Raw genomic sequence first — 27073 nt, forward strand, 5'->3', positions numbered from 1 at the left:
GTGCGCAAATTCATAACACCGTGTTCCAGATTTAGGTGGGTCACTTTAGGAAGTACGACACGGCTCAGTGATTGGTCCAAAAATATTTCAAATTATATGGCAGGTACAAGTGATGCTTTGGCTAAAACTCAATCTCATTTCTGTTTCAGACACACTTGATTGATGCCGTCCAAGTCGTTTTTTACTTTTTCCCCCTCTAAAAGTTCCCTCCTCTTAAAGTGGCTCTACGCTTCACGATGAGCTTCCACTCTTTTGGAACTGGGTGGAATTACTTTCCCTTGAAACCCCTGAAGGGTTGTGTTGATTAGAAATTGTCACAAGAGGCTACATCGACACACTGAAGAGTGGAAAAAGGGTGATATCTCATTTTTTGGGTTAAGCACCCCTCGTCCTTTAAGAGCTACTGTTAAAATAAATGAAGTTAAAGACATTTTTCTCAGATTGACAATCCTCCTCATAGAATAGAATCAAATCGAATAGAACACCTTTATTAATCCCACATTGGGGAAATTAGCCAAATTACGGCAATGGAATAGTGCAAAAAATCTGTAAATTATGTTGTTAAAAGGAGGCTTTTTCGGGAGAATTTGTAAGGCGGCACGGGGACGAATCAGCTCCTATGAATTTGTGGAAACCTAAAGGCGCTGCTCGCCATCTGTGCCGTCTCTGAGGTGGTCGGTCGGCCGCTCGTCTTCTTCCCCTTCTCAAACCTCTTCTGTTTCATGTGCGTGTCCTGGCCATCCTCTTCCATTCAGTGCCCCCGTTTACCATGACAATAGCTTCCTGCGGAGAGCCTCTCCCATGCACTGGCCCGACCACCGCTGGCTACTGGCAGGGGCCTTTACTGCTGCAGCCCTAACCCCGGATCGTAAAGAGGCTGGCAGGACCAGCGAGGATCCCTTGTAAACAACCGCCACCGCAACTTGTTGTGTCTGCAACGTTGTACGATCAGGGAGGGAGGGAGTCTCTGGGTTTATGCACTGGGGTGTTGTAGGGGCTCTAAGAGGAGGCGTGTGGTTTTATGTAGCCAATACCCTGAAACACTTTCAATAGACAGGAAAGCTGTTAAGGACAAATTGTTCTACATTTAACTTGAAAGGAAGAATAAAGGAAATGGTTCATGACAAGGTTGTCTCAAGACCAGACATAGTAATTGTAGGCTGAGTACGTATTATTAGCAGCATGTCCCACACGCTGTGGCTCTCTTTGACCCTGTGATTGCTAAAAACTCAGACCCTCTCTTTCAAACCTGCTTTTTATTTATCAGAACGAGACAAACATTGTCCAGCAAAAGTGGTTTATGTTGCAAATTGGCAGAAATGGAAATGGTGCTTTAGGGATCAACTCAAGTTACCTTAACTCACCTTCTGAGGAGATGTACTATAACCCTTTCTGGTTCCCATTTTAAAAGGTCACAGAAAAGACGCATCAGGATGCGCCCAAATATTTAATAAAAATAATGTATCTATATCAAGGTGTGGCGGTGCGATTACACCTCGGAAAGTAAAATGTAAATCTTTTTAAACTTTTCACAACAGCAATTATTGACACAAACAGTGTCTCTGTGATATTTGTATCTATCGGTCAATCAGATCAGTGCAATATCTTGAAAGTGCTCCTTTACACATGCAGTAATCATCAGGACCACCATCTGCGTTTCACACACGTTGGAGACAATCCAACTGAGTGCAGAAGAAAATAAATCAAAAGTGCCACTGGATACATATCGGCCACTTGGTTTGCATTTTTTAAATTCCAAATTTATAAGCTGTCCCTCCAGTAATTGAACACACTAATGAGTGCCTTGTGTGTCTGATTGAGTTCATATTACGCTCATTGTATCCACACCTCTCGCCTTTCTCAATTGGAGGCTGCAAGTAGAGATATAAATTCTCATATATGCTCAACTGATTTGAAAGGTTACTTTGGTTGGATTTCATTTTATTACTAAATAAAGGGTATGTAATAAATTCAATTATTACATGAATGTCCTTTTACTGCTGGTCTACTTACATCTGTGTTTGCCACCGTGCACGTGAAATGGAATTTCTTGCTATGTCTTTGCAAAATTCTTCATCAGTCCTTTTGAAAAAAATCCCATCCCACTTTTTGACGTGTGCGGCAGCACCTGGACCAGCTCTCTGGAGGAATTTGGTGCGGAGTGCAGAAAGTTCTTCTGTAGATGACTTTACAGCACTGTTAGCGAGGTCACATGTAGATGATTTTAAGGGTTACAGTGTGAAAGGGGGCATGACAAACTTCAGTGTACGTACCCAGAGATCCATTTCCTTTACTTTGCATCCTAACCGCGTCATTATCATACATTTGCATTCTCTCACACAAGGAGCTCAAAAAAATGCATGTATTTTGTCCATTTTAAATACCGCGCCACTTCCTCATAAACACAGCAGCGGGACAATTGCGTCTTATGCTGATGACTGCAGCATTAGCGCAAAAACACTGTCACAAAATGTTGCCCCCTTCTCACCCAAAACCCCTCCTGACAATAGCTGGAGGTCAGGCGGGCGAGTTTGTGACTGCAGCCTCTTTAGCAGAAGCCACAAATGATTGGCCTTCGTCTCGAGAGCTGCGTCCTCGCCAAAAATCAGCAATTTAGTGCCGGGGGACCTTCATAATGTCTCGATTTGATTGGAGTAGAAGGCAGAATTGTCTGTGTGTGTGTGTGTGTGTGTGTGTGTGTGTGTGTGTGCATGCCTCAGACCTTGGGAGGGCTGACTGTGCAAGTCCGAGCTTGCCCTGGCTGTCAGGAATGAGAGATGATGGCAGGGCAGAGCCAAAAAGCAAATGGAAGGATATTCGCTTGTGATTCCTATGAAAACAAATACCTGTCTAACCGTCGCACACAGGCTGTGATATACGATACATCCATTTTTTTTTTGTTGTTGCAAAATCGGAGCTTTAATCTCTTCATTGCTCGGAGATAAAAGAAGAAGAACGAGGAAACCAGAGACTGGCCCCTTATCTGGAGGAAGAGCCGCATCCAACTGTTATTGACGCAGGTGACCCAAAGTAAACATGCTGGAGTGTTTAAGATAAACCAGCTGACTAGTACAAGTTGTGTGTTCTCAGTGTGTGTGTCTGTGTGTGTGTGTGTCTTCCCTGTAAGGCCACAAAAGCAGAACACCAAGTGAGAAGAAGTAGTGAGGTGAAGTTTACAGATGGGCAAAGGTATTTATTTAACTGGGCTCCTTTTAATTGTATTGACCAAAGCTGTTGCTGATCTAAAGGAGGCGCGGGGTCACTTGTGGAATTTTCCACCCGTTTAACCCAGTCAATTCTGCAGTGCATGATGGACGGCCATTGAAGTCTGTCAGGATGGTGAAGACCTTGGGCATTAGACTCGCAACAGATTTAATGAGCCAATCGTCCAAGTTCAAGTTGAAAATGGCTTTTTTGCACAATGGGAGGGAACCAATCAATTCTCCAGTGCACCAATCTCAGATTTTCTTTTTTTCACGGCGCTGCACAAATGGAAAGTGAGGCCGAAATTGCAGCTCATGCAGACTCGCAGAGATTAAAGTGATGACCTTGATGACAAGAGTTTGGAGGCATGATGCCTCCCAAAAATATTCATGAGACATTTATTTGGTTGTTAAATTGTATCTCGGCAGATGATTTGCTGCTCTGGAAGACAGAGATGGGATGAGGCTGATCTGCCTCATGCGCAGTGGAAAGATGCAGGATGGATGCAGGCCATCTGTGGGCGCCTCCAGTTTCTGACTATAATGAAGTTTTAGGGCCAAAACCACGCAGACAAAATGCGATGTGGCGCTCTGTTTGCCACACATTGTGCCACTGACATTTTTTTGTTTGTTTTTTTAAACACACATTGGATGAGGGTTCCCTAACATTTTTATCTGGGCAGGATTTTTACATTCACTTCTACGTTGTACATTCACTTCACTCAGGCCATTGTCCACCATTGCTGAGTCAGGATCGCACCATCTCAGCTGATACGTAAGAGCAAGCAGTTGTATTTATATTGTTAAGGCATGCCCGAACTTGCCCCGCTGTGATACCACCTTCTTGTCTTACACTGGACACAATGGCCCCAGCACTGCTTCACTGTTGACCAATTGCTAACTGACTGGAACAGAGCGAATCGCATGGGCAAATCATACCATTTCATAGAGAACAATGAAGGACGAGCAATGCAAAAAGAGAGCCACATTCCCCTGCAGGCGTATGACTGCGTGCGTGAGACCACTTAGTTTTTGACTGAGTCAAAACTATATAAGGTGGCTTGATATGGGGTTTGGTTTTACCATATCTCCTGAAACAGAGGAGAAGAGGATAGTTCCGTGGCAAAAGAACCACAGAAGTAGAACAATTAATTTTAATTAAATTTCCTAGAAATTAGATTTTAATTGAGGGCAAAGTAAAAGTAAAGTAAAATGACAATAAATAAATAAATAACTAAATAAATGGTTACAAAATAATAATAAAGTAGTCATCTGTTACACTGCCTATAGACACGTTCAAATTTAGGAACAAGCAATGACTTTCATCAGATGTTCAATTTATATCATGACTGAACAACTCAGTGTGCTTTCTTTCTCCAGTTTTCTCCCTTATTTTGTCATTCTTAGAGTTACAATGTAAACCTGTTTATGTCACACAACTCAAACTTGTGACGGTTATATTTAAGCATCGTTGTACTAAACACAATAGGGCCTGATGTACAACCTTGAGGAACACCAATTTCAGCTGTCCTGTTTGTTGTTCCCCCTTTTGGCTGCCATTGAAATTAACTGCTCTATTACCTTTTCAGCTAATGTTTTTGTCGTTCGTCATGTTACTTTGGTTTCTTGCGACAATGCTCTTCTTCTATTTCCTTTAAGAACCCCAAGTCGTCTGTGAATATCAGGTAACAATTCCACGAAAATAAATCTATTGAGACACAATAGACACAGAAGGGGGAGGTTGCATGTATTTCTATACTCAAGGTATGAGAGAATGAGAGAATTAGAGAATGAGAGAATTAGCCACCGCCATAGACTTTCTCAAAGGGCATTCAGAGAGAGAGAGAGAGTATTGTCAACGCTAATGAGACGTGCGTGTGTGTAATTAGCAAGCCGTTGAGAGGTAAAGGATAAGAGGAGGTCTTTAGCATAACTGGAGCACACATGGTGAAGACTAGAAGGAGGTCCTCTGGAAATGTAGCCGTGCCTGGAAGGTCGAAACTCCCACAACGCATGTAGTATCACTGTATCACTGATTGTGAGTGATGCAAGCAGCCGCCAACAGACACGGAAATCCCTTTCACTACATTATGGGCCCAAATAGACCAACCAATCTCATTTCACTCTATTTCATTACTCACATGTTATAAGTCATTGCAAAGTTTGTCAAACTTGTTGGACCAGTTGATATATGCCAGCTAATGATCAAAGCCACACAGAGACTTCCTATTGGTAGTAAAATATGAATGAAACCACAGGCAGGGACGGTTTGTAAACAAATCTATGGAAGGAAAGATTTTCTGATATGAGTGACGAAGAGATGCACAGGAAATGATGATCTTTAGTTCCTCTGCTAGTGGATCGGTGATGCCAATTTAACTGTGAGCCAGGCTACAGTGGTGTGTGACGGAGGAACCAAAAACTGTTGTTAGCTTGTGTATATGTGTAGATTTACATTTGGCAATCATCAACCAACACCTTCAATGTTACCTAAAATGTTACGAGGAGACAAAGGCGGTTTTGTTGGTCTGAGTCGGTCCAGCTGGTCTTCAGCACCGTGAGGCTTCACTGGAGCCGATAACATTACTGACCATCTCCTCCGCTGTAGGTGGATCATCAGACAGGTGCGCTCCAGCCCTGCCAGCCTCCTCCCCATCCTCCATCACACACACACACACACACCTTTTTGGGGCCCACTCCACCTGATGGCCTAGGAGCTCAGTCTGGAGAGATTGTGTGTGTGTGTGTGTGTGTGTGTGTGTGTGTGTGTGTGTGTGTGTGTGTGTATGTGTGTGTGTCTTGATTGTTCCCTGCACAATGAAGAGAGAAGGTCTGTCAGTGGCCACCTGTTGGCCAGCTGTCAGGGTCCCGTTTCAGTGGTGCCTTTGCATGCAAACACAGCAAGTCTACCTATCCATCTATCTATCTATCTATCTATGAAACCACAGAATGAGAGTGGTGAAGATAAGATGATTGTGACATGGTGAACACTTACTGGGTATTTAAAGGACTCGTGTCTCATTTGATGCTGATGCAGAGCCGTTGGACGCCATGCTCTCCCCATCACATTACCATCTCTATCGGCGCTGTGATGGCGAGTCACCGGGGGAGGTGCAGAGACGGCGGGGGAGGCTGGGAATAAAACGCAATTGACGAATGAGCGATGAAACTAGGAACCATGAAATGAACAGAGAGGGGGGGAGGGAAGACATGACGGGATAGAGGTGTCTTGTGAAGAAGTATGTGGGGGTGTGTACGTGTTGGAAGGGTTGGGGGTGGGGGGTCGGGGTGGGGGGGTTGTTTAATTACCCATGAGGAGACCGGAGGGACTGTGAGGTCACACGGTGGACGGGGATGGAGAGGGGGAGGGGGTTTCTACTGGCAGCACAGCACCACATAAGACAAGAAGCTGTTCAATGGTTTTTCTCCTCAGTGGGGAACCTCGACTGTGAAAGTGCTATGACATTTTAGCTTAAAACTCCTCCGAACTGCACGCACATCATAACGCACACTTTGTGGCCAGAGTTCCAGACCAGGCCTTCATGGTTTGTCAGAGACATCAAGCAGGAATGTTCACCTGAGGCTAGTGTGTTTTTGTCATTAATTTTTTTTACAATTTTGGACATAATTCAACAATAATGATGAGTGCCTCTTTTCTATGTCCTAGTACATTCTTTACATCGTCCACTTTTTAGATCATTTATGTTTGAATATGCAGTTCTGGAAATCAGCCCATTATGATCTCACATATTGCACTGGTACAGTCGAGGTACTGACTCCTCTCCCGGCTTTGTAGGGAAAGCCCCCATGATGCCTTTTCTGCTACTCCCTCATTTTCAATCAATCAATCAACTTTTATTTTTTGAGCGCTAACTCCCATCCAAAGACATCTCGAAGCGCTTTGGGCAATCAAATAAAAAAGCAACTGGTGCCTCCAAAGCAGCATTAAGCGACAGCAGCCAGGGAAAATGTCAGAGTGGAAGAAGAAGAAAGCAGAAGAAGAAGAAACCTGGAGTAGATCCCAACTCTAGAGAGGGGGGGTGATGGTGGGGGGAGAAATAATTTTCAGCAGTCATGAGCTGCTCATAGGGCCAAATATGTTGTTTTCTGTATCATCAATGTTTTATCTCGGCTTGTTAATCATCTGATGCAGCTGAAGTCCAGTAAAGCGAGCATCCGCAAATTGCTCCGACAGCAAACTTTTAAAGTTGCAGATTCGGCAAGGTCCGCACCTTACCTTCACCTATCTTCAAGTCGTCCACTGTTTCACTGTTGACGTGCTTCGTCACCTGATCGATAAAAAGCAGCATCAGCCCCGGCTGGGTCTCCTCTGTGTCTTCAGCACACATGAAAAACGAGATTTAGCAGCAAAAGGTTAAGGAGAAAACCTGTGCAGGCCCTCCACCTCTACCTTCAAGTAACCTGATGAACTAAATGTCAAAAGGTTTGACAATCAATAACCCTGGCTTGCTGGGTTGCCTTTAGGAAATGTCCTTATCTCTATTTGCATGCGAAGAAACACAACAAGGGAGAAGATGATGCTTGGCTTTGTAATAACATGTAACTGAGATTACAAGGTTGATTTGCACTTTCTGGTTTCATTAGAGGTGCACCTGTCTGTTGTACTCCTGTGCCTTCTGCTGTTTGTGCTGTCAGAGCTTCTTTCTCCACTTTAGTGGACTCTTATTTAGACTCTATTACAGAAGACTTAATGAATGTCAGAGCACTCGCGTGTCATGCGTGCATGTGTGTGTGTGTGTGTGTGTGTGTGTGTGTGTGTGTGTGTGTGTGTGTGTGTGTGTGTGTGTCAAGGAGGAAAAAAGAGAAGGTAGAATGAACAACCCCATTGGTAAAGGACAATCGACAAGGAGCAGCAGGGAGCACAAGAGTTGTGCACTAAACCTCTGCTTGAGTTAATGACATTCATAAGGAGAGAGAGAGGGACACGGTAACAATCCACTAATAATTACGATTGAAGCTTAAGCAGTGTGTGACGATACACGATCTAGGCTTTTTGCCCTAGGGTGCCATCTAGTGGACAGGAGTCCAGCAATCTTGATTGGGTGTTTTTTTGTTTTTTTGTTTCCTCTAAGCGTTTTCTCGTCGTCTCCTCTTAATTTGATCCTTCTGCATTCAATTTGATCCTTCTGCATTCTCAAAGACAGTCTAGAGTTTCCATGTCTAAACTTTATCATTTAGATTTTATGAACATTTTCTAGTGTTTATTTTTCTCACAACCTCAGCATCTATACGTTGCTGGTTCTAAAGTATTACACTGACCAGCTTTACCAGTGGGCACAGACCCCACGGTTTTCAGTTTTCTCTTTTTTGGATTCACCTTTTTCTCCCAGTCTGAGACTCCGCTGTCAAACAAAGTTCAAATGAATGAGTTGTTCATTTGAGTTGTTGAAATGGTGGGTCAGCATGTTACTCCTGAGAGGCCTTCAGACTGATGGACATTAGACCGCCACTATGAACAAAGTATGACAATAACGGGAGTAAGATGAAAGTGCTCCAGGTGAGGCTTGAACTCACAACCTCGGCATCACTCTGCAAGTTACTGTCTTATAAGTACCGCGCGCTAACCGATTGCGCCACTGGAGCCACAGAATGCAACAAAACAGCAGCCAACCTGAATATTCTCTATTTAAACAAGAAGCATTTGAGGTGAAAAGATGCAACTTTGCGTAGCTGATTTGTTTGATTGGAGCTCACAAAGAACCGAAAACTGATTCTCTTTGCGTTTATTTTCAGGTGGCTAAAACGCCATCATAGCAAATGAGAAATGACAAATTAATTCAACAACAAACACAGACAGATTTTTTTTTTGTTAAGAAAAGCATCCCTGTACTGTTGGGTTTTTTTCAGTTTTAATACAAAAAGAATTTAGTTTGAATGTGTCAGAGGCTGTGATGAAAACCAGCTTCAAGTGTCGCTAAAAAAAATGAAATACAATGAATGATTTCACACACAGCACACAACGTCATTTAAATGCCACAAATCCCATTAAGTCACTGTTGCTTTTGTTGTTGCGGTTCAGGAAGGCACGTATAAGAACTTCAGATTTCTCTGCAGGTTTAAACACTGATAGCCAATGAAATAGGCAATAACAGTTTGGACAAAAGTAAGGAAAAAATATAAAAAGGTCGACTGCAGATGTGACTGTCCAGTGGAGAAGCTCCAATGCATAGAGTTTTTAATTTGCATCTGTTGTACCATTAAAAAGGTTGTGGCACTGATTATTCCATTCACCATGTTCCCACTCTGTCACAGCTGCACAGCATCACATCCAGCAGTGCAGAGTCAGTCGAGGCCGGTGATCAGACAAGGTGCGCGTTCAGGTCGTACTTCTCGCAGAACTTGTCCGTGATGGGGATGCAGGTGAGGTACTCGCACCAGTCGCACTTGACGGGGTAGACGTAGAAGAGGACGGCCAGGGCGGAGAGAAGAGCCAGGAAGACCAGCAGGAAGATGCAGATCTGGACCCGCTTGCGGTACATGTCAGACTGGCCGAAGCTGAGCAGGATTAAAAAAAAACGAGGGAGGTTATTCATTCACAAAGTGGAACTGGGGGTGCAGTGTAGACAGTTGTAAAGATAAAAAAGAAATTGCATGAGAGGGTGTGTCCAAACTTTTGACTTGAAGTGTATGTGACATTGCATTGGTGAGCAGAGATTCCACATTTATGCACAGTCGACAGTAGTTTTATTCCAACACTCCAAACTCAGCTACTGAACTAATGAGCGCCGAGCTTCTACTTTGTAAATGCACCAATCAGCAACAACAACAATCACACCTGATGTAGGGCAGGAAGGCGAAGGAGAGGAAGAGCCCAGACACGAAGCCACAGATGTGCGCAAAGTTGTCGATCCAGGGCAGCAGGCCAAAGGAGAAGAAGAAGGCGGAGATGGCCAGCAGTTTGGCGAAGGCCCGCCACGGCCGCTCCAGGATGGGCCAGCTTTGGAAGAGCTCCACAAACAGGCAGGCCAGGATCCCGAACTGGCTGCCAGCAGGGCCCACCTGAAAGACACGAAACAGGGGGAGAAGTGACCAGCAGGCGGCGACTGGGATTTCCTGCAGCTGTCGGCCGGAGTCGCGGCAAACCTCTGCTCTGTAGGGCAGGAAGATGGAGGAGGCCAGGTTGCCTGTGATGCCGCTCAGCATGTAGATGAGGGAGATCCTGAGCCAGCCGGCCAGCTTCTCGATGTCCCTCAGCACCGTCATCTGGAAGAACACCGACACCAGGCAGTGCAGGATGCTGTGGGCACAGATCAGGCACTGGTCAATACTGGGAAAACATGCCGTTAATGTTTGGTGGAATCTTTGGAGAAGTGAATTCACGGCACCCGGCGTGAAGAAAGAGGGAGAGCCAGAGTCTGGAGAACTGGTCTGGGATCTCTGGGTTGAGGAAAGGCAGCAAACCACACACGTCGTCCATGCAGGCCACCTGGAGGAGCAAGACCATCACAGAGCTGCTTCAACTTGATTTCAAAGCCTGTTTGCAGCTTCTCACAAGCTCCAGCGGCATCGCTTATAAGACAGTGACATGCACAGCAACGCCGAGGTTGTGAGGTCGAGCCTCACCTGGAGCAGGAAAGTGAGTAAGTGTTACTTTTAGAGTTCCTAGGATCTTGCGTGTCAAACTCAAGGGCCAAGATTAGATATGTACATTGCAATGTTCCCACAAGAGTTGTGTTTCTCCCAACAAATAATCCCAAAATGAGAAAAACAATGCTTTTGTCATCTAGATTAAAATAAATTAATATGTGATCGAGTAATGTGGGTCACAGGTAGGAACTGAAACTGAAATGTAAAAATATATAAGAAACATAAGTTTATTATATATAAAAATAACACAAATATACACTACCTTCTCATGCATTTCTTTTTACCTTTACAACTTTCTACACTGCAGATAGATACTGAAGACATCATGACAACATGAGCAAGATGTATGTAATTATGCGGCAAAGAAAAACACGTTAAACGCTAAATATACATTTTATGAAAGGTGGCTATTTTGAAGAGCTTAAATGAACAGAGGGGGTATAGCTCAGTGGTAGAGCATTTGACTGCAGATCAAGAGGTCTCCGGTTCAAATCCGGATGCCCCCTTCAGTCTTTTACCATAAAACGGGTTTGAGTCATTTTACACTTTTATTGTTTCCTACAAAATTCCATGTGTGTTCATACGTAGTTTTGATGCCTGCAGTGAGAACTGATACACTATATCTTTGCACACAGTGACAGGTAGAGGGGGGCATGGATCTACATACAATAGGTGTCAGAGCCCTGAACAAAGGGAAAGTGGTGCTCTCACAGAGGGGGTATAGCACAGAGGGGGTATAGCTCAGTGGTAGAGCATTTGACTGCAGATCAAGAGGTCTCCGGTTCAAATCCGGATGCCCCCTTCAGTCTTTTACCCTAAAACGTGTTAGAGTCATTTTACACTTTAATTGTTTCCTACATAATCCCATGTGTGTTCATACGTAGTTTTGATGCCTTCAGTGACAAACTGCAATGTCAATAGTCATGAGAATGAAAAGAAATTAAATTAAATTGGTGCGTCCAAACTTTTGACTGGTAGTGTCTGTAAACACATGGTGCGCACCTCCACTCGTCCTACCTGTGAGCAAAGTGTCGCCTCTTCATGGAAGTAGCCGCGCATGAAGTCGCAGTACTCTCTCGAAGTGATCTCACATCTAAGAAAACACAACAATGCAACGAATCGTCTTTAGAATCCTGCTGCTGTTACTCACTGTCTTTGACTCGACGGTTCTGTCCCGTCTCTTTCCCAACATGAAACAAAGAGTTCAGCATTTACCGTCCTTTGGTTCCGATGCAGCAGGGCCGGCCTGTGATGGTGCAGTCAATGTGAGGGAGGTTGGTGTGATTCCCAGAGTTGTATCTCGTACAAACCTGCAGGTCAAAAACCAGAAAGGTCTTTGTGGACAAGGATGTCTTGAGAGCAGCGGTGGCAGCCAATCTGTACACCCTTATGACTAAAGCAAATTAAAATGTTTGATACGAATACACCTGCCTTCCAATACCCAAAAATCATACACCCACGCTACAGTATGTGCTATATGCAAATGGACCTACGGGCCACTTGGTGATGTCATCAGGCCACTCGTGAGGTGAAACCGAGGCTGGCTCCAGACAAATTCTGCCAAATCAAAAAGTCAGGTGATAAATGAAACAGTTGGAAGCATCAATTTCTCCTCTAGACACCAGTGCAAGAGTTCCTACTGGTGAGCTACTGGTGTACCTGGGGTCCTGATGGCAGACTGCACCATGCTGTCGGAGGCTGCCGTTCAGGAAGGGAGCACTGGGGTGCTGAGGCCACTTCACCCACACTGCCAGGGTGCTCTGCAGGAGACACACAGCACTCATCACTTATCATGTGACAGCTGCCTCTGCATGGTGGACGGATGGAGACGACGACGAAACACAGGAAGTGGCAGCAAGCCCTGCTATGGCTGATGAGGTTAGCGTAGATGCTATGATGATTAGAATTTGACTTTTTTTTTCCTTTTTTGTATTTAAAATACAAATAGAAATGAACTATAAGGACTTCCTCAGTAAATAAATGAATAAATAAATAAATAAGCAAAAACATAAATATTCTGGGTGAACAAAGTCACTTCTCCTCAGAACACTGACCGAACACTCCTCCTGCAGAGTCTGCAGGCATCCGGAGCGGTCGTTCCTGACGCAGCAGCCAGACTCCCTCTCCCTGGCTCTCTTCTCCTGGATCAGTTTGTGGATCTCTTGGTCTTGATGCATGCAGGGGGAAAATTTTGCACCCAGGTGGATGAGCGCCTCCTGCAGGACAAGAAACGTTCAGATTTCTGACGGCTAATATCTCTGCCGTCTCATAAATCTTTGAAAAAGTAGCCGAGCATCTTGTCTGCTTTTTGATGTAGCATCTAAATGTAGCTACTCAGCCTTTGGCACAGTCGACATCTAATCCAGGAGGCCATTCTGAGTTTCATGTAGTTGAAGAAGTCGACCCAACAGAGGCTTATTGGAGCCAAATTAATGTGCATGAAACCAGAACGCAAACAGAAGCTCCATTTGAGTCAAAGTGCACTGCTGTTTACTTATGGCGAGTCAATGGGTGCAATCCAAATTCTGAGTGAACTATCCCTTTAACCGCTCAGTGGTTCAAGAACAGACGATCAAAGATGGGAGAGTAACATCAGGATACTTACAGAACTGGGACCCACCCAGAAGTTTTGCTGCTGGACGAACCTCACGTTTTCATAAACTCCTTTGTTCCTTAACACCTTTGAAAAAATAAAAACAAATAAAAAGAAAGCTTGAACAACTTGTGAGTGTTTGGTGCTGAACGATGATGATGCCATGACAGCAGACAGGTCGCAGACCAAGTGGCAACGCAAACTCACTGAGTCAACGGTCTCGTGCTGTGAGAAGCCCACGGGGGCGATGCCGTAGATGGCGACAGCCAGGCTGGTGATGAGCAGGTGGACGAAGGTGATCCAGTAGGTGAAGAAAGGCCTGGAGTTGGGAGCACAGGGTGAAATCAGGTTTGTTCTTTTTCCCAGAGAAAACGCACCAAACTGTCCAACCAAGCCAGCGGCCATCACCTGTGATCATCCATGTCCTCGATCTGCCTTTTGACGAAGCTGTCGATGCGTTTGCGGTACGTGCGGTTGGTGAGCCGGCCCACCATGCCGAGCCCGTACGGCCTCTTCTCCTTGGCAAACAGCCGCTTGACCGGAACCACTATCCTCTGGCCCCGCTGCCGGCTGACGCTGACCACTTCCTGTTTTAACCGCACCTTGGGTTGGGCCAAGGAGCCGTCCTTCGCCTTCCTCCAGCCGCGCTCCAGGGGACTGCAGTGAGGGAGGAGATGATGGAGGTGAGACTGAGGAAGACCTGAGCCGTGTGGTGGGCTCGTTAAGATCTGAACCCACAGCATGAGGTGACTCCTCTCCAGCTCGCTCTTGTCCAGCGGACTTCCCGTGAGCTCGCTCTCGTCCAGCTGGTTCGCGCCGGCCTCCGAGGGCGTCTCAAAAACTTCATCTGCGTAGCTGGACAGCTCATCCGGCAGGCCGTCCTGAAAGACCACAACCAGTCTCAGTCCTAAAACCAGAGCTATAATGAAGACGCGACACGCATAGATAAGAGATGTGGATATTTTTGGTGTCATAAAGGGAGTTTAATTAATCACTGCTTGGATCATTTTCTCTGGAATATACCTAAAGGTGGAGCGTAGCTGTTTAGAAGAAGCATAAATCCTTTCATCCACTTTGTTTAGTGTAAACCTCCTGTATTACGCAAAAATCACTTTTCCCAAATGTTTTCTAGCAATACCAATGATAAGAGTCCCTGACCTTCCCAGGAATGAGAAAAGTCCATCAAAGTCAAGTTCACAAAGCGTGACTTGTACCAGGAAGGCTGGATTTCCCTGGTGTGGGAGACTGTAAACACGGAGCTAAAGGTGGTGTTTTTATGGAGATCTGCTGGGTTTTTGGTTGGATAGATAAACACAAGCAGCTACTCCACTAAAGACGAGGATAAAACAGAGACAACTGAAATGTGTGCAATCTGGGACATTTAAATGCATTTAACATTTAACTTTCCACCAGTGTAAAGTAATATAACTAAAGTATGAGTTCATTGAAATCTAGTCCACATTTGGTGTCGGATGTGGACAGCATGTATTCTATGCAGTCTGCTTTCTTACCACTAGATGCTGCTAAAAATTTACACACTCGGCCTTCATGGAATAAAATGAGTTCACGTTGACTTTTTTTTTTCTCTTTTTTTTCAAATCTCAAGTAGAGCACGTCACCGCTTACTCTGGTGAAGAAGGAAGTGTCCAAGTCATCGGGGAAGTCCACCGTGTCGTCTTCAAAGAAACTGGGAGGCATGAAACTCCGCCGGCAACGGCGATCAGCTGTGTTCTCACCCAGCGTCCGGCCCTGTCACACATGGTTGCACAACAACATATGATTACTGTCACCTGGAGTGGATTCTACCCTGCGAGGGAGCGGAGAGCCGCAGGACACGGAGAGTCGATTTGGAGAAATCCCCCTCTGCGCCCGCCGGGTGACACAGCGGCGGTGACCTTCGCATTACTGTAGATTACGTTTCTGGACGCCATGTCCAGCAGATAGCTGAGCATCCCGCGTGTATTATAGCAGACCATCTGCTGATCTGCTGGGTAAACCCCCCCTCGCACGCGCTCACTACACGTCCCACTCCCACCCCTTTTACATGGACGAGGCGTCTGCCACTGGGTCACACAGAGAAACACATCTGTGCTCCACTGTAACATATTCTGCCCGGATTTAATCTGCAGCCGCCGAGTCAATCGGATCCAATGGTTTATGTAACCGGCCCGCACTCAGATGCCGGAACACACAAATCCAGGACTGTATGTGGGAACACTTTGGTCACGTCACAACAAAAATTATGTAGGTTTTTTTTTTTCTGGGAATCTCCCGACATAAAGCAGATTAAAATATTGAAATGTGTATCTTTTTCTTTTTTCTTAACTCGGCTCCAGCACTTCTGCAACACACCCTGGACACACCTTCTCATGCATTTTTTTTTTACTTTACAAATTTCTACACTGCAGATAGAAACTGAACACATCAAATATATGAGCGAGATGTATGTAATTATGCAGCAAAGAAAAACACGTCAAACAACTCTAAAAATGTTTTTTATGAAAGGTGGCTATGTTGAAGAAAATAGAAAATGTTTGCACTTTTATTGTTTCCTACATACACTTCCATGTGTGTTCATACGTAGTTTTGATGCCTTCAGTGTAGAACTGATGCACTGTAGCACACAGTGACAGGTAGAGGGGGGCGTGGTGCTACACACAATAGGTGTCAGAGCCCTCAACAAAGGGAAAGTGCTGTTCTCACAGAGGGGGTATAGCTCAGTGGTAGAGCATTTGACTGCAGATCAAGAGGTCTCCGGTTCAAATCCGGATGCCCCCTTCAGTCTTTTACCCTAAAACGTGTTTGAGTCCTTTTACACTTTGATTGTTTCCTACATAATTCCATGTGTGTTCATACGTAGTTTTGATGCCTTCAGTGACAAACTGCAATGTGAATGAACTGAATGAAAAGAAAAGACATTCAATTCATAGGGTGAGTCCAAAGTTTTGAGTGGTAGTGTATATTACATACAGGACATGTAAACTATCATCTGCAGTAACAACAAAATGACAAACACCTTCATCAGCGCCGCTGCAGCTTTGAGACTCATGACGGCGACAGACTGCCGTTTGCGTCGTCGTGGCAACCGGTTGAGGGCCGAGCGGGAGCTGGAGAAGGAGCAGAGCGACGCAGTGCCGGGCGTGACGGGCGTCTGCAGGACGCTCGAGCCGTCGACGTCTTCCACCGCGCGGAAGGCACGGCCTCGCGACAGCGGGTCTACGATCTGGACAGAGACAGACGGGCAGAGAGAGACGGTTGGTTGGAGTTTTGTTAAGGTTCTTTCAAAAACGGGAGCAAAAGCAGGACAGGACAGAACAGAACAGGAGAAATCAGGAATACCTACTAGAAATTCACACACACAAACACACACACACACACACACACACATACCTAGGCACTGTGAGTATTATAGACACTACATACACTAATTACCATACTCCAGATACTATATATTAACATTAAGTATTATACACACTACAATATATTACAGTATATTGGAATACAATATTACAGTATCCATATAAACACCAAAAATTATCACTATTGACACATTATTTTAAGTATAATAAACTATGCAACCCCCCCATGAAAACTATGAAACCAACTATGAAAAAAAAAATATGCAGGTTTGCTCTCCTCCATCTTAAATTAGGGTTTGTCCCAAAACTCAGCTACTTTGTTTAGTGTAACACGGCGACTAGCATGTTTGACCCGAGCAGGTCTGTCGAACACACCATCTCACATGTTATTTGGAATTCTAACCTGCTGCTAGCTAAACACAACTAATTTGCAACTTACAAGCTGGCATTAAGGCCAGCAAGCATTACAATTTTCCAAAACTGTAGGTGTGTGTCTGACTTTAAGAGTGATAATGGCATGGTGTCAACAACAAGCTAACACTTGTTAAATTGCTACCTAGCAAACAAGCTAGTTATCTATTTTTTCCAGAGTAAAATGGAATCCATATTCAACATGGCTTATGAATTGTCTGATGTTCATGGCCATCCCTTTGAGTTCTATTCTCATCATAAGCACATAAAAAGTCTAATGCATTGATATTATTCTTATGACTGAAGCTAGTGATGAGCATATCAATATTTTTATCTATATATCGATCGCTAGTCAGAGTAAAATTTTGTAGCGATAATTTTAAGAAATATCCGTTTATTTTTGGCCACAGCTGTCGTGACTTATTTCCAAGGACTGCAATATCGATATTTGGGGGTCGATATTGCAATATCGACCCCCAAAAATATTGATTATTGTATCGAATTTCAAAAATATGTTATCGCCCATCACTAACTGAAACTAATCAATCTGTAGCGCTCTCGATGCAGATTGAGTATCCTTACCTGCATCTACCTGTGCGAAAGCAACACTACGAGACGGTGAAACAAGTGAAACAGGTGGAAGAAATGTCCCAGAATGGAGGAAAAACAGTGAGAAGGAGCATCAGGCCAAGGTGAGAGAGTTTCCCCGCTGCCTCCGTAACCCCGGCCTAGGCGAGGCAGGCCTACCCTCTGTATGCCACAGTGCTGCTGGCTGGGGTGGAGAGGTGGGAGGTAAAGTGGGGGAGGGGTCTCAGTGCTTGCCAGCGAGAGGTTGTCCTGGCTGCGGAGCTCCATCTCTCGCATCACCTGCGCCTTCAGACCCCCGTACAGCTGGCCGCAGTGCTGCAGGCTCTTCCTCCTCCATCGCTGCGTGCTGTCGCCGTCCTTGCTCACGCCGAACCAGTCAGCAGTGCCCCTGGAGGGAAGGCAAATGAAGTTAAGACGCTTTAGATGACGGACACAAGAGACACAATGGCGGACATTTGCTTTTTCTTTCGACTTGCCTTGCATTAAGATTCATAAAGCTTTTTAGTGATCTTCAGGTGAAAAAAGAGGAAAAAAAAAACTTTTTTCAAGACATTAAAACTTGTATGTAAATAAATAAATAAATATATAAAATAAATAAATAAAAACAATCTAGTGCCCTTTTCTTTGTTTTTGTTCACCTTTCAGAATCTTCGGGCTGAGTGTTGTGCACATGCCCCTTATTATCGTAACGTGTTGATTGGTTGATTGATTGCAGCTGATTGTTGGGGGTCAGGTGAACAAGTTAGTTGATTTGTTTAGTGAAAAATAAAATTCACAATCCTCCGGTTGAAATTCTTAGATTTGTATATTTCATGTAACCATACTTGAAGCAGGTAACAGAGGCGAGTTTAGAGGTTGGAACAAAGACCCCTAAACAGCAACAAGGGTGGAGGGTGAAAAGAAGCGAAAATGCTTAAAGATATAATCAGCTTTCACTTGTAGGAGGCAATGAGGATCAGGTAACTGATGTAAACAGTGATCAAAGTCACATTAGGCCTCCTGGCTGTAGCAATTTTCAGTGTCATGTTTTATTTGTCATTTCTCTTTATCGCTCTCAGTGTATGAAAAAGTGGGAAATTGCTCTGCTGCTGCCAAAAAAAACACCTCCTCTCCTTCCGAGAGCAGAGACGAAGCCAAAGCTGCAGCTGTTGGTCTGACCTGCCTGTGTGCGTGTGTGTGTGCGTGTGTGTGTGTGTGTGTGTGTGTGTGTGTGTCTGTGTGTGTGAGCTCCACGACCGCGCATTTGACATGCATCCACTTCTGTTTATTACTAATGTTGCGTGCCAGGCAGTGTGTCCTGCGGGGGAGGGGCGAAGGGGTGGTCGACTCTGGAGAGGAGGCTGTTTGGAGAGCAGAGCGCTCCAGTAATAAACACTTGAGCTCCATCAACAAGACACGGCCCAGCTGGGGACGCCTTTTAAGGGCCGCAGTGGGGAGCCGGTCATCGGTCCCGGCAGGGAGGAATGTCTTCGGTGAGGGGGGACAGCCTTGGTTCTGGACCGGGCCTCTGGAGACAAGGAGGCCGAGACGGACGAGCGCGGGAGTCCACAAAGACGTGACTACGCAGGAAGGCATCGCAGTCAATAATAGATAGCATCTACTGCAGGTGGCACTCAGGAAGGCAGTGATCTAGTCTGGTACCCAGGCAGAGACACACAGATAGATGTTGTTCTTGGCAACATCTGGTTTCACTGTGCAAACGAGCGCATTAAAGGTCCAGTGTGTACAATTTTTATGGAAGCCTGGTATGTAAGGAAGGAATACATATATATATATATATATATATATATATATATATATATATATATATATATATATATTTCAAATCATAAATCGAGCCAAATTTTACAAACTGGACCTCTAAGTAATAATACAGCACGACACCTAGACAAATTCCTACTGGCTTATGTATCTGCCATCCAGGAGGAGGAGATTACACCTGTACGGTTCTCATTGAAGGGTTAAACTGCTTCCTGTCACCAGGGGGCAAAGGTCACAATGTGGAATAATCCCTAAGAATTGATGCTTGATGAACGTTTTCACCAGGGAAACGGCTTCATTCGGCAGAAGGAGTTCGTTCTGTTTATGAGCCCCAAATTAGTGTGATGAGATGTACGTTCGGCAAAGTTGAGCAACTTGATTAAAAAAAAAAAAAAGCGTCGAGTTTTGGCACACACGCAACACCGCAGCGTTTTAACAACTGGAGGTAAAGTGAAAATACGGTGCACAAACTGGACCGTCGGCTGAACTGACCTTCACACATTTGGCGAAACAACCGAGACGCAGCAGCTGAGAGAGTGAGAGACAAAGACCGAATTCATCATCATCATTCGACATTTAGCGGCAGATCATGACTGGAGGAAGCGAGCTTGTGGTCACCCTGGCCGAGGATCAACAGAGGAAGCAGTCAGAGCGAAAGCTCACCGGCAGAAACATCAACCCCCTTCTGACGTGTTGTCACATGTCACGTGATTTCTGCGAACTGGAGAGTCGACTTAGTCACATCCAGACACCACCGTCTCCATTTCATTACAGTAGAGTTCAAAGGTCCCCCCCCTATCATATTCAAACCCATCCATATAAATCACAAACCAGTCAAATTCCCCTATCAAGCTAAAATCATTCTCGATCTCTTGGAAAATACATTCTCACTTCTTTTTAATGGGGACTCCTTGGGAATTATTAGCCGGCAGCTGATGGGGACCTGCGACAGACTTCTTGTCAGAGGAGACCAGCGCTTTGATTGGATGAAGAGTCACTTCAATCATCCAAAAATTTGACCTGCGGCTTTTATAACAAATCTCCCCGTAATCTCTTTCCATGATAAATTAAACACATCAGCGAGGCCTTTTGGGAATTTCCCTTTTGTGGAAGCTTAAAAGAGTGAAATTGCGCCGTTAATTCCTTTGGTTCCAAGTTTTTCCCGGCGCAGTGAAAATCCCGGCGCCTTCACTCACCTGTTCAGAGAGGCCGAGGGGATGCTCAGGTAGTGGCTCATACCTGAGAGGGGCCCAGAGGGCGGAGGGGGGGACCCTGCATCACCCTGGCCGCCCACTTCCTGTCCTCGCGTCCCCTCTGAGCCGCCGCTCAACCCCGATCGGCCCTCGCTGCTCCTAATCCTCACATCGCACTGCCGCTCTTCCGTAAGGGGATCTCCTCGAATCCAGGCCAGCGGCGCCTCGTCGCCGTTATGCAAAGAGATGACCACCCCCAACCCCCCCCCCCCCTCCCCCCCGCCCGCCCGCCGCCCCTGGTCCGGCTCACTCCGGGCTTAATCAAAGTCCTTGCCAGCTGTGCTGCGAGTCACTCAAGGCTCACAGACGACTCGACCCGATGCCTCCGGCTCACGACGGGACCGTCCATGTGGCCCGAGTCTGTGCGTCCTCGTTGGGAGTTTGCATAAAGGGATGTGAAGCTGCTGGGCAGCAGAGACAGCGGCTCTGGTCCTTGTCAAAGTAAATTACAAGCCCTGCACCTTCTCACTCCTCCTCCTCCTCCTCCTCTTCTTGTCCCTCACACACACACACACACACACACACACACACACACACACACACACACACACACACACACGCAAATACGCTCCCTCGCGCTGGTTTTGCATGAGTGTGTGGAAAAACCGAGTTCCCCTCTCAATCACGCCAACGCTTGACAGGAAATGGGGGATTAAAAAAGCCAAAGAGAAAGACAGGACGTCATATTAGGAAGCAGGAGGAAGAGTAGCGGCTGGGACATGCAGGGACATGCCGGGACATGACACGCACAGGCACACACAAACGCGCGCACACACACACACACACACACACACACACGTGGTTTATAGTGTAAAAATACAGAGTACTTGGGGTTCAGCAAACACTACAAGAATATTAGATGGACAGAGACGGTGCGCTCGCCTGCTCAGTTTCTGTTATTTCTCATGTTGAATATAGTCCGTGTTTGACAAAAGGAAATCCTGGAAGGGCAACATAGATCTTATAATGAAGACAAATTATGAATAGATGGTTATGATGCTATGTATGACCAACTATGGACATAGGAAAGCTGTGAACAGTCTGTTTTGGAATATGCCTTTACCAAATAAAAAGACATAATAAAAAAGAATAAACCACTGTTGAATGAAAAACTTGTGAATACAACAAGAACTAAATCCAAATGACACATTTGAACAAAACAATTCATACTTTTATGAAGAAATAAAGGGTAAAGACCATTCACACTGTCAAGTATGAGAAAAGGCAGCGTGCTGATTCAGTACTTGTTCCTTTTTCACATAGCAGAAGTAGACTAAAGGTAATGTGTTAGCACTGGAATTGCTAGCTTGCATACTTCCGACTTCCACTCGCTTTCAAAAACGTAGTTGCAGTAGAAAAAAACGAAGTTAAATTTTGGACAATGCTGCCCATGTTTTCATTGCTGACCACACTGCTGTTACTGAGTATGCTACGTGAAGTTTAGGATATGGGACAGAGCTGAGGGGGTCTTGTCATGCTGCCCAGCATGTAGCGCGTCAATTAGCCTGTAGCGGTTCACCGCAGCACTGGATATGGTCTGGATGAAGCCAAGCTCTTCTCGTGTATAACAAGGTTAAACTTGGTAGTTTCACAAACTGCTCTTTCTAGTATCACAGCAGCCACCATTCCTGATCACACACAGCCGTAAAAAATCTGCATACATACTGTATCTGTGTCAGTGGACATACTTCTTTGTCCAGCAGATGAAAAAAACACATCAGTGTCGCCCCCTTTTACTCCCCATTTCTGCAGTAAATCACACACTGGATCCCACTTTGTTTGAAGAGCAAATATGTATCCCGTATTTATGCCTTTTGTGAGTGGGAGGCGCCGCCGCTAAGCTTTTAAATGAGTCAGAAAATAAAACTCCCCTCAATCCTATGAATTCTCTACTCAACATGAAAAGCAGTTTCCCTCTGTTTTGTGCACCAACAACCCCCCAACACACACACGCACACTTTGGTGATGTTCTTAACTTCATTTGGTGGAGGAAGTTAAGAAACTAGCATGGCTCCTTTGATGTTTCCCCTGAGGTTTATACTTTAGGCTCCATGTTCAAACATTTACAGTTTGGTGTCGTGAAGATCCACAACAGGGGGGAAAAAAATGATCCCCTGTAACTAATTACGTCATTCTGCTTAAGCACGGAGCCCTCTTTGCCTCTGGTCTGGTGAAGTTCCACTGTTTGTGTGTGAGTGTGTGAATTTGTTTAAAGCTGCGACAAAACAACGCAGACCTTTTGCGTACAGCAGACAAAAACAGAGATGCAGAGGGAAACCCCTAAATGACACCAGATGTGCGTGAACTGCGTCGACACAACTGTTTCGGCAGAAGAACTTCCACCGGCTCCAAAACAAAGACAGGATGGGCAGTTTGAAAAAAACAGTGACAAACTTTGTTTTCTGTGCTTTGTGTCTTTGTGTTTTTAATCTGGTCTGTGTTGCATCACACACACAATCTTGTGTCCTTTAGTTTCTGCGAGACTTTGGCAGTCTCTCAACTCCAGCTGTGTGTCAGATGCTGCGGCAAGCCGCTCAAAAAGTTGTTGTGAGCATTATGCACTAGTATGGCAGTAAGCAGCTTCGCATTAACATTCTGTCAAACATTTTTTCTTTTTTTTTTAAGGTTTTGAGTGAACAAAAAGAGGGAATGTATCATTGTTTTTAATCCTCAACCTTATTCTCATGCTCTTCTTCTTGTTAACATGGCGGTCGGCCAGTCGTAATCCCTCAGTCAGCGTGATGTTTATGTTGGAAAAGTCAAATATTTTCCTCCAGTAAATCATATGATATGATTATGATGATGTTTTCATTTAAAGACACCGCCCACCCCTCGCTGTCCCAGCCCTCCTCCACCTCATCTCTACCTGATGATTTGTTTGGGGATGGACGAGCGTCGTCGGGTCAGCATTTTCGGGACGCAGGACCGCCTCCGGACAGCCGAGACCCTCCTGGGGCCCCTCTGGCCCTTCGGTGGGACCGTGTTGACCCGCTCAAAGCGCACCCTTTTCTCACTTGGCACGGCACGCAGGTAAGAGGACAGGGGAGCAGTGAAGGAAAGAAAGATCAAAGCGGGGCGAGGGGGGCAGGACGAAGAAGAAAATGAGAGAAAGCAAGATTTATTCGGGTTAAATCAGAAAAGAAGCAGAATCAAAGAATCAAATTAGCTTTGCAAGAGATTTAAGAGCGGCGAAGAGGAGCAGACACTTAGGAGCACATCCAGCTGGAAGAACAGAGCATGCAGAGGAAGATTAGAGGGGAGGCAGTGTGTGTGTGTGTGTGTGTGTTTCCAACCTCTTGATGGACTGACTGAAGGAGGGCAGTCTCTCCACAGGAGGTCTGAGGTAGTTGTTGGAAGTGTCCAAGGCAGCTGTGCAGGTCTGAGGCTTTTCCCCTGGCATGCTTAGGCTGCGTAGGCGCTTCACCGGCTGTCAAACACACACACACACACGCACGCACACACACACACACACACGCACGCACACAAATCATGAGAACGTATGAACGCAACGATGACCGTGTGATTCATTGCTTCACTCAGTATTTGCAGTTGTCAGCGTCACCTGGGTGAGGTGAGGAGAGTCGTCCGGCGTCAGCTGGATGGTTGGGATGTCCAGCTTGAGCCACGGCGGCTTCTTCCTCTGCAGGCTGCTGTTTCTGCTCGCCGGATTTTCCATCATCGCCAGCTCCCGCCGCGCCTGCCAGCTGCAAAGGCACGACCAGCAAAGACGGGGGTTTGTTCACGAGGCATCGGAACACAACACAGATTCATTGATTTGCGGTTGTGTTGTTTGTTGGTGATGACGTCCACAACAGTAAAATATCTCCGCACTGACTTGGCCAACCGATGGGACACTGATCCATCGACTCACTTGCACTTTGTCAAGTCTCCCGTCCTGTGGCTCATTGTTCATGTTCCAGTGGAAACCACATGAGACTTGATATTTTCTATTGCATCATATCAAGTGAGTTTGTCACTGATTCCTCTCTCACATTGGTGAAAACACGGCCAACCAGATGCTGGTCCTGAAATTTTCTGAGTGACTCGAATTCTCTCTTTTGGGTTTATTTTGCTTTTATTTTACTGTTAGTTTTTAAAACTAAATAAAAGTAAAACTAAATTCCTCCCTGAAAATGCAGGGAGTTACAGTTACAGTGAGAACATTGTTGTTAGTCAGTCATGTGATCTTTTGTTTTTCTAAAGCGCGGTGTCAGGACTTCAGAAACGTTTGCCTGAGGGACGTTACACAAACTGGCCGTTACTGTTGAGCACAGCATTAAAGTAACTACACAAAAAGTTCAGTGCTCCAGGTGAGGCTCGAACTCACAACCTCGGCATCACTCTGCTGGTTACTGTCTTATAAGTACCGCGCGCTGACCGATTGCGCCACTGGAGCCTGTGTGGACACAAGCGTTTTGCGCTTTCAAGCAGCCTGACTGCAGCTTTCCTTCAGACCCACTAGATGGTGCAAAGCCTCTCGTTGTCACCATCCATCCTCAAAAATGCAACGACCAGAGGTGAGCGGATCCTCCCTCTGACGCACAGAATCAGAGAGTCTACTCAGACCAGACGAGTGAGCAGCAGGAAGAGCATCAGAAGCCTCAGACCGCAGGTGTCTCCTGCTGCTGCTGCAGAGGCTGAGCGGCTTCGTGGGTGGAAGTCAGTGTTTGGAGAGCGTTCGAGCGAAAAGGAATGATCACATCGTTTCCTGTTGACTTCTCATTAACCGGCACCTCTGTGCAGCGTCAGTAGACAGATTTAACTCGTTCTTTCTATCTATGGCCACTTCCTTCACATTTTGAAAGTGTGCAGAGCCTCCATGCAAACTGTGTCGCCTCTGCATTCCCCTGCAGCTTCTCATATTGTTCCTGTGCGTGACGTGACCAGACCCAAACAAACAAAAACCAAATGTAAAGCCATTGCAGCATTTCAGTGTTGTTGTTTTTTCATGCCAGACGCCCACACAGGAAATAACAACTACTGGGCAGGTTTCCAATACAGGTCTGTGCAAATCCTCAGCAATATTTGCAAACATATTTCATAGAATACCGTAGCGAAATGGCATTCATGTGTCCAACCTGGGTTTTCCACTTTATGTTAATATTCAATACCAGATTTTGAAATTAATAGTGAAATGTATTAAATCTCCTGACAAACAACTGACAATTTCTGGATTTGACTTGAATAACCTCATTTAGACCTGATAGTAGCACGTATGTAGCATCTTATGTTCATCTATGTTTTCTGATATCCCAATCAATCTCACAGTTGTTACTTGTTATTTGTCAGTTGTTGACGTCACCTTTCTAAAATCAAAACTGTATCATACCACTGCCTCTTTAAAAGTTCCCCACAGTGCCTGATCTAAAGTTGTTTTCCATGCAAATGCAATGAACTACATTGAAGGCGTACCTGCCTTGGAGGAGCGATTTCAAAAGCGTTGCTACTCCCATCACGAAAGCTAACGCCTGATCATGGCCGACTTTGTGGATGATGATTTCCTGACAAACCCGGCCCAGACCAGCAATCTCATTGATTTGAGCCAAAAACCAGGTAAATAATAATAACTGTGGCACTGCCTGAGGTGGCAGCGTGTGACTCCACCCAGTTCCCAGCACTTATTTCATGTGTCGTAATGTTAGAAAATGTTACATTATTATTTCGAAGCGAAGTGAATGCGCAGGTCACGACCTGTCCACCAGGGCGTTTTAGGAGTTGTTAGATAGTGTATTTGTTGCGTTGTTTTTTGTTTTGTTTTTACCCTTCACCTCCATTGTGAATAGGGATTGTATCAGGATTGTGGCAACAGGTAAATTTACCAAAATGTTGGACTATCCCTTTAATTAGCCATTTTGGGGGTTTTCAAAATGGCAGCCTTTTCAAATTGATTTCTCTTGTTGCCCGTTAAATGAGATAAAGCGTCTTCCGCACCCAAAGGGAAGTCGTTGAGAGGAGTGGAGGCGATATTACTGGATAATGGGACAGCTGCATTTTTTTCTTTGTCTTTGACGAGATGTAATGAGGCACTGGCTGTGAGGAGCTCCCGTACCACTCAGCTGTGAGCCATTATGGTGATTGGCTGATGGGGGTGGGAGGGGGGGAGTGAAACCACAGTCCTCCTCTCTTTCAATCAGAAAACATTAAGCCTGACGTGAATCCCCGCTGTCGTCTTGTCTCTTTGTCAAAGTCAGATGTGCTGAGAAAGCGCATTTTCAATTCCAAGTGTCAGCAAGCATGATATCAGTCGCGCCATATCGTTAAAGTAAGGCTCTGTGGGAGCATCTCAAGTGTAGATGT

At 45.4% G+C, this 27073-nt stretch overlaps 1 protein-coding gene and 5 non-coding genes across 10 annotated transcripts in view; 3 read left to right on the forward strand and 3 right to left on the reverse strand.

The window, feature by feature from the left end:
* Positions 1-8713: 8713 nt before the first annotated feature.
* Positions 8714-8807, reverse strand: trnai-uau (transfer RNA isoleucine (anticodon UAU)). The gene is made up of 2 exons: positions 8770-8807; positions 8714-8749 (listed from the first exon to the last, which is right to left on the reverse strand). It is a non-coding gene; the product is annotated as a tRNA-Ile (tRNA).
* Positions 8808-8930: 123 nt separating this feature from the next.
* The window catches only part of LOC142889467 (inactive rhomboid protein 1-like), a 29347-nt gene continuing 11204 nt past the window's right edge, over positions 8931-27073 (reverse strand). The window contains exons 2-20 of one of the 5 annotated variants that reach the window (XM_076028229.1): positions 24339-24480; positions 24070-24203; positions 23643-23789; positions 17997-18150; positions 16421-16627; positions 15031-15153; positions 14143-14285; positions 13813-14061; positions 13612-13723; positions 13417-13491; positions 12866-13027; positions 12471-12571; positions 12305-12368; positions 12027-12121; positions 11829-11904; positions 10550-10650; positions 10308-10461; positions 10000-10223; positions 8931-9719 (exon numbers count right to left, since the gene is read on the reverse strand). In XM_076028229.1, coding sequence (XP_075884344.1) covers positions 9524-9719; positions 10000-10223; positions 10308-10461; positions 10550-10650; positions 11829-11904; positions 12027-12121; positions 12305-12368; positions 12471-12571; positions 12866-13027; positions 13417-13491; positions 13612-13723; positions 13813-14061; positions 14143-14285; positions 15031-15153; positions 16421-16627; positions 17997-18150; positions 23643-23789; positions 24070-24203; positions 24339-24455 — 2634 coding nt within the window. In that variant the 5' untranslated portion in view covers positions 24456-24480 and the 3' untranslated portion in view covers positions 8931-9523. Of the gene's footprint in view, positions 9720-9999; positions 10224-10307; positions 10462-10549; positions 10651-11828; positions 11905-12026; positions 12122-12304; positions 12369-12470; positions 12572-12865; positions 13028-13416; positions 13492-13611; positions 13724-13812; positions 14062-14142; positions 14286-15030; positions 15154-16420; positions 16628-17921; positions 18151-20719; positions 20984-23642; positions 23790-24069; positions 24204-24338; positions 24481-27073 lie in introns of those variants that run through there. The other 4 variants (XM_076028228.1, XM_076028230.1, XM_076028231.1 and 1 more) reach the window with 4 other exon arrangements.
* On the forward strand, positions 11246-11317 carry trnac-gca (transfer RNA cysteine (anticodon GCA)). The gene has a single exon. It is a non-coding gene; the product is annotated as a tRNA-Cys (tRNA).
* trnac-gca (transfer RNA cysteine (anticodon GCA)) lies at positions 11542-11613 on the forward strand. The gene has a single exon. It is a non-coding gene; the product is annotated as a tRNA-Cys (tRNA).
* On the forward strand, positions 16111-16182 carry trnac-gca (transfer RNA cysteine (anticodon GCA)). The gene has a single exon. It is a non-coding gene; the product is annotated as a tRNA-Cys (tRNA).
* On the reverse strand, positions 25079-25172 carry trnai-uau (transfer RNA isoleucine (anticodon UAU)). Its single transcript has 2 exons — positions 25135-25172; positions 25079-25114 (listed from the first exon to the last, which is right to left on the reverse strand). It is a non-coding gene; the product is annotated as a tRNA-Ile (tRNA).

Source organism: Nelusetta ayraudi, unplaced genomic scaffold (genome assembly GCF_046127955.1).
Source record: "Nelusetta ayraudi isolate G7.1 ecotype Tasmania unplaced genomic scaffold, CSIRO-AGI_Nayr_v1 ptg000022l, whole genome shotgun sequence".
Taxonomy (NCBI): domain Eukaryota; kingdom Metazoa; phylum Chordata; class Actinopteri; order Tetraodontiformes; family Monacanthidae; genus Nelusetta; species Nelusetta ayraudi.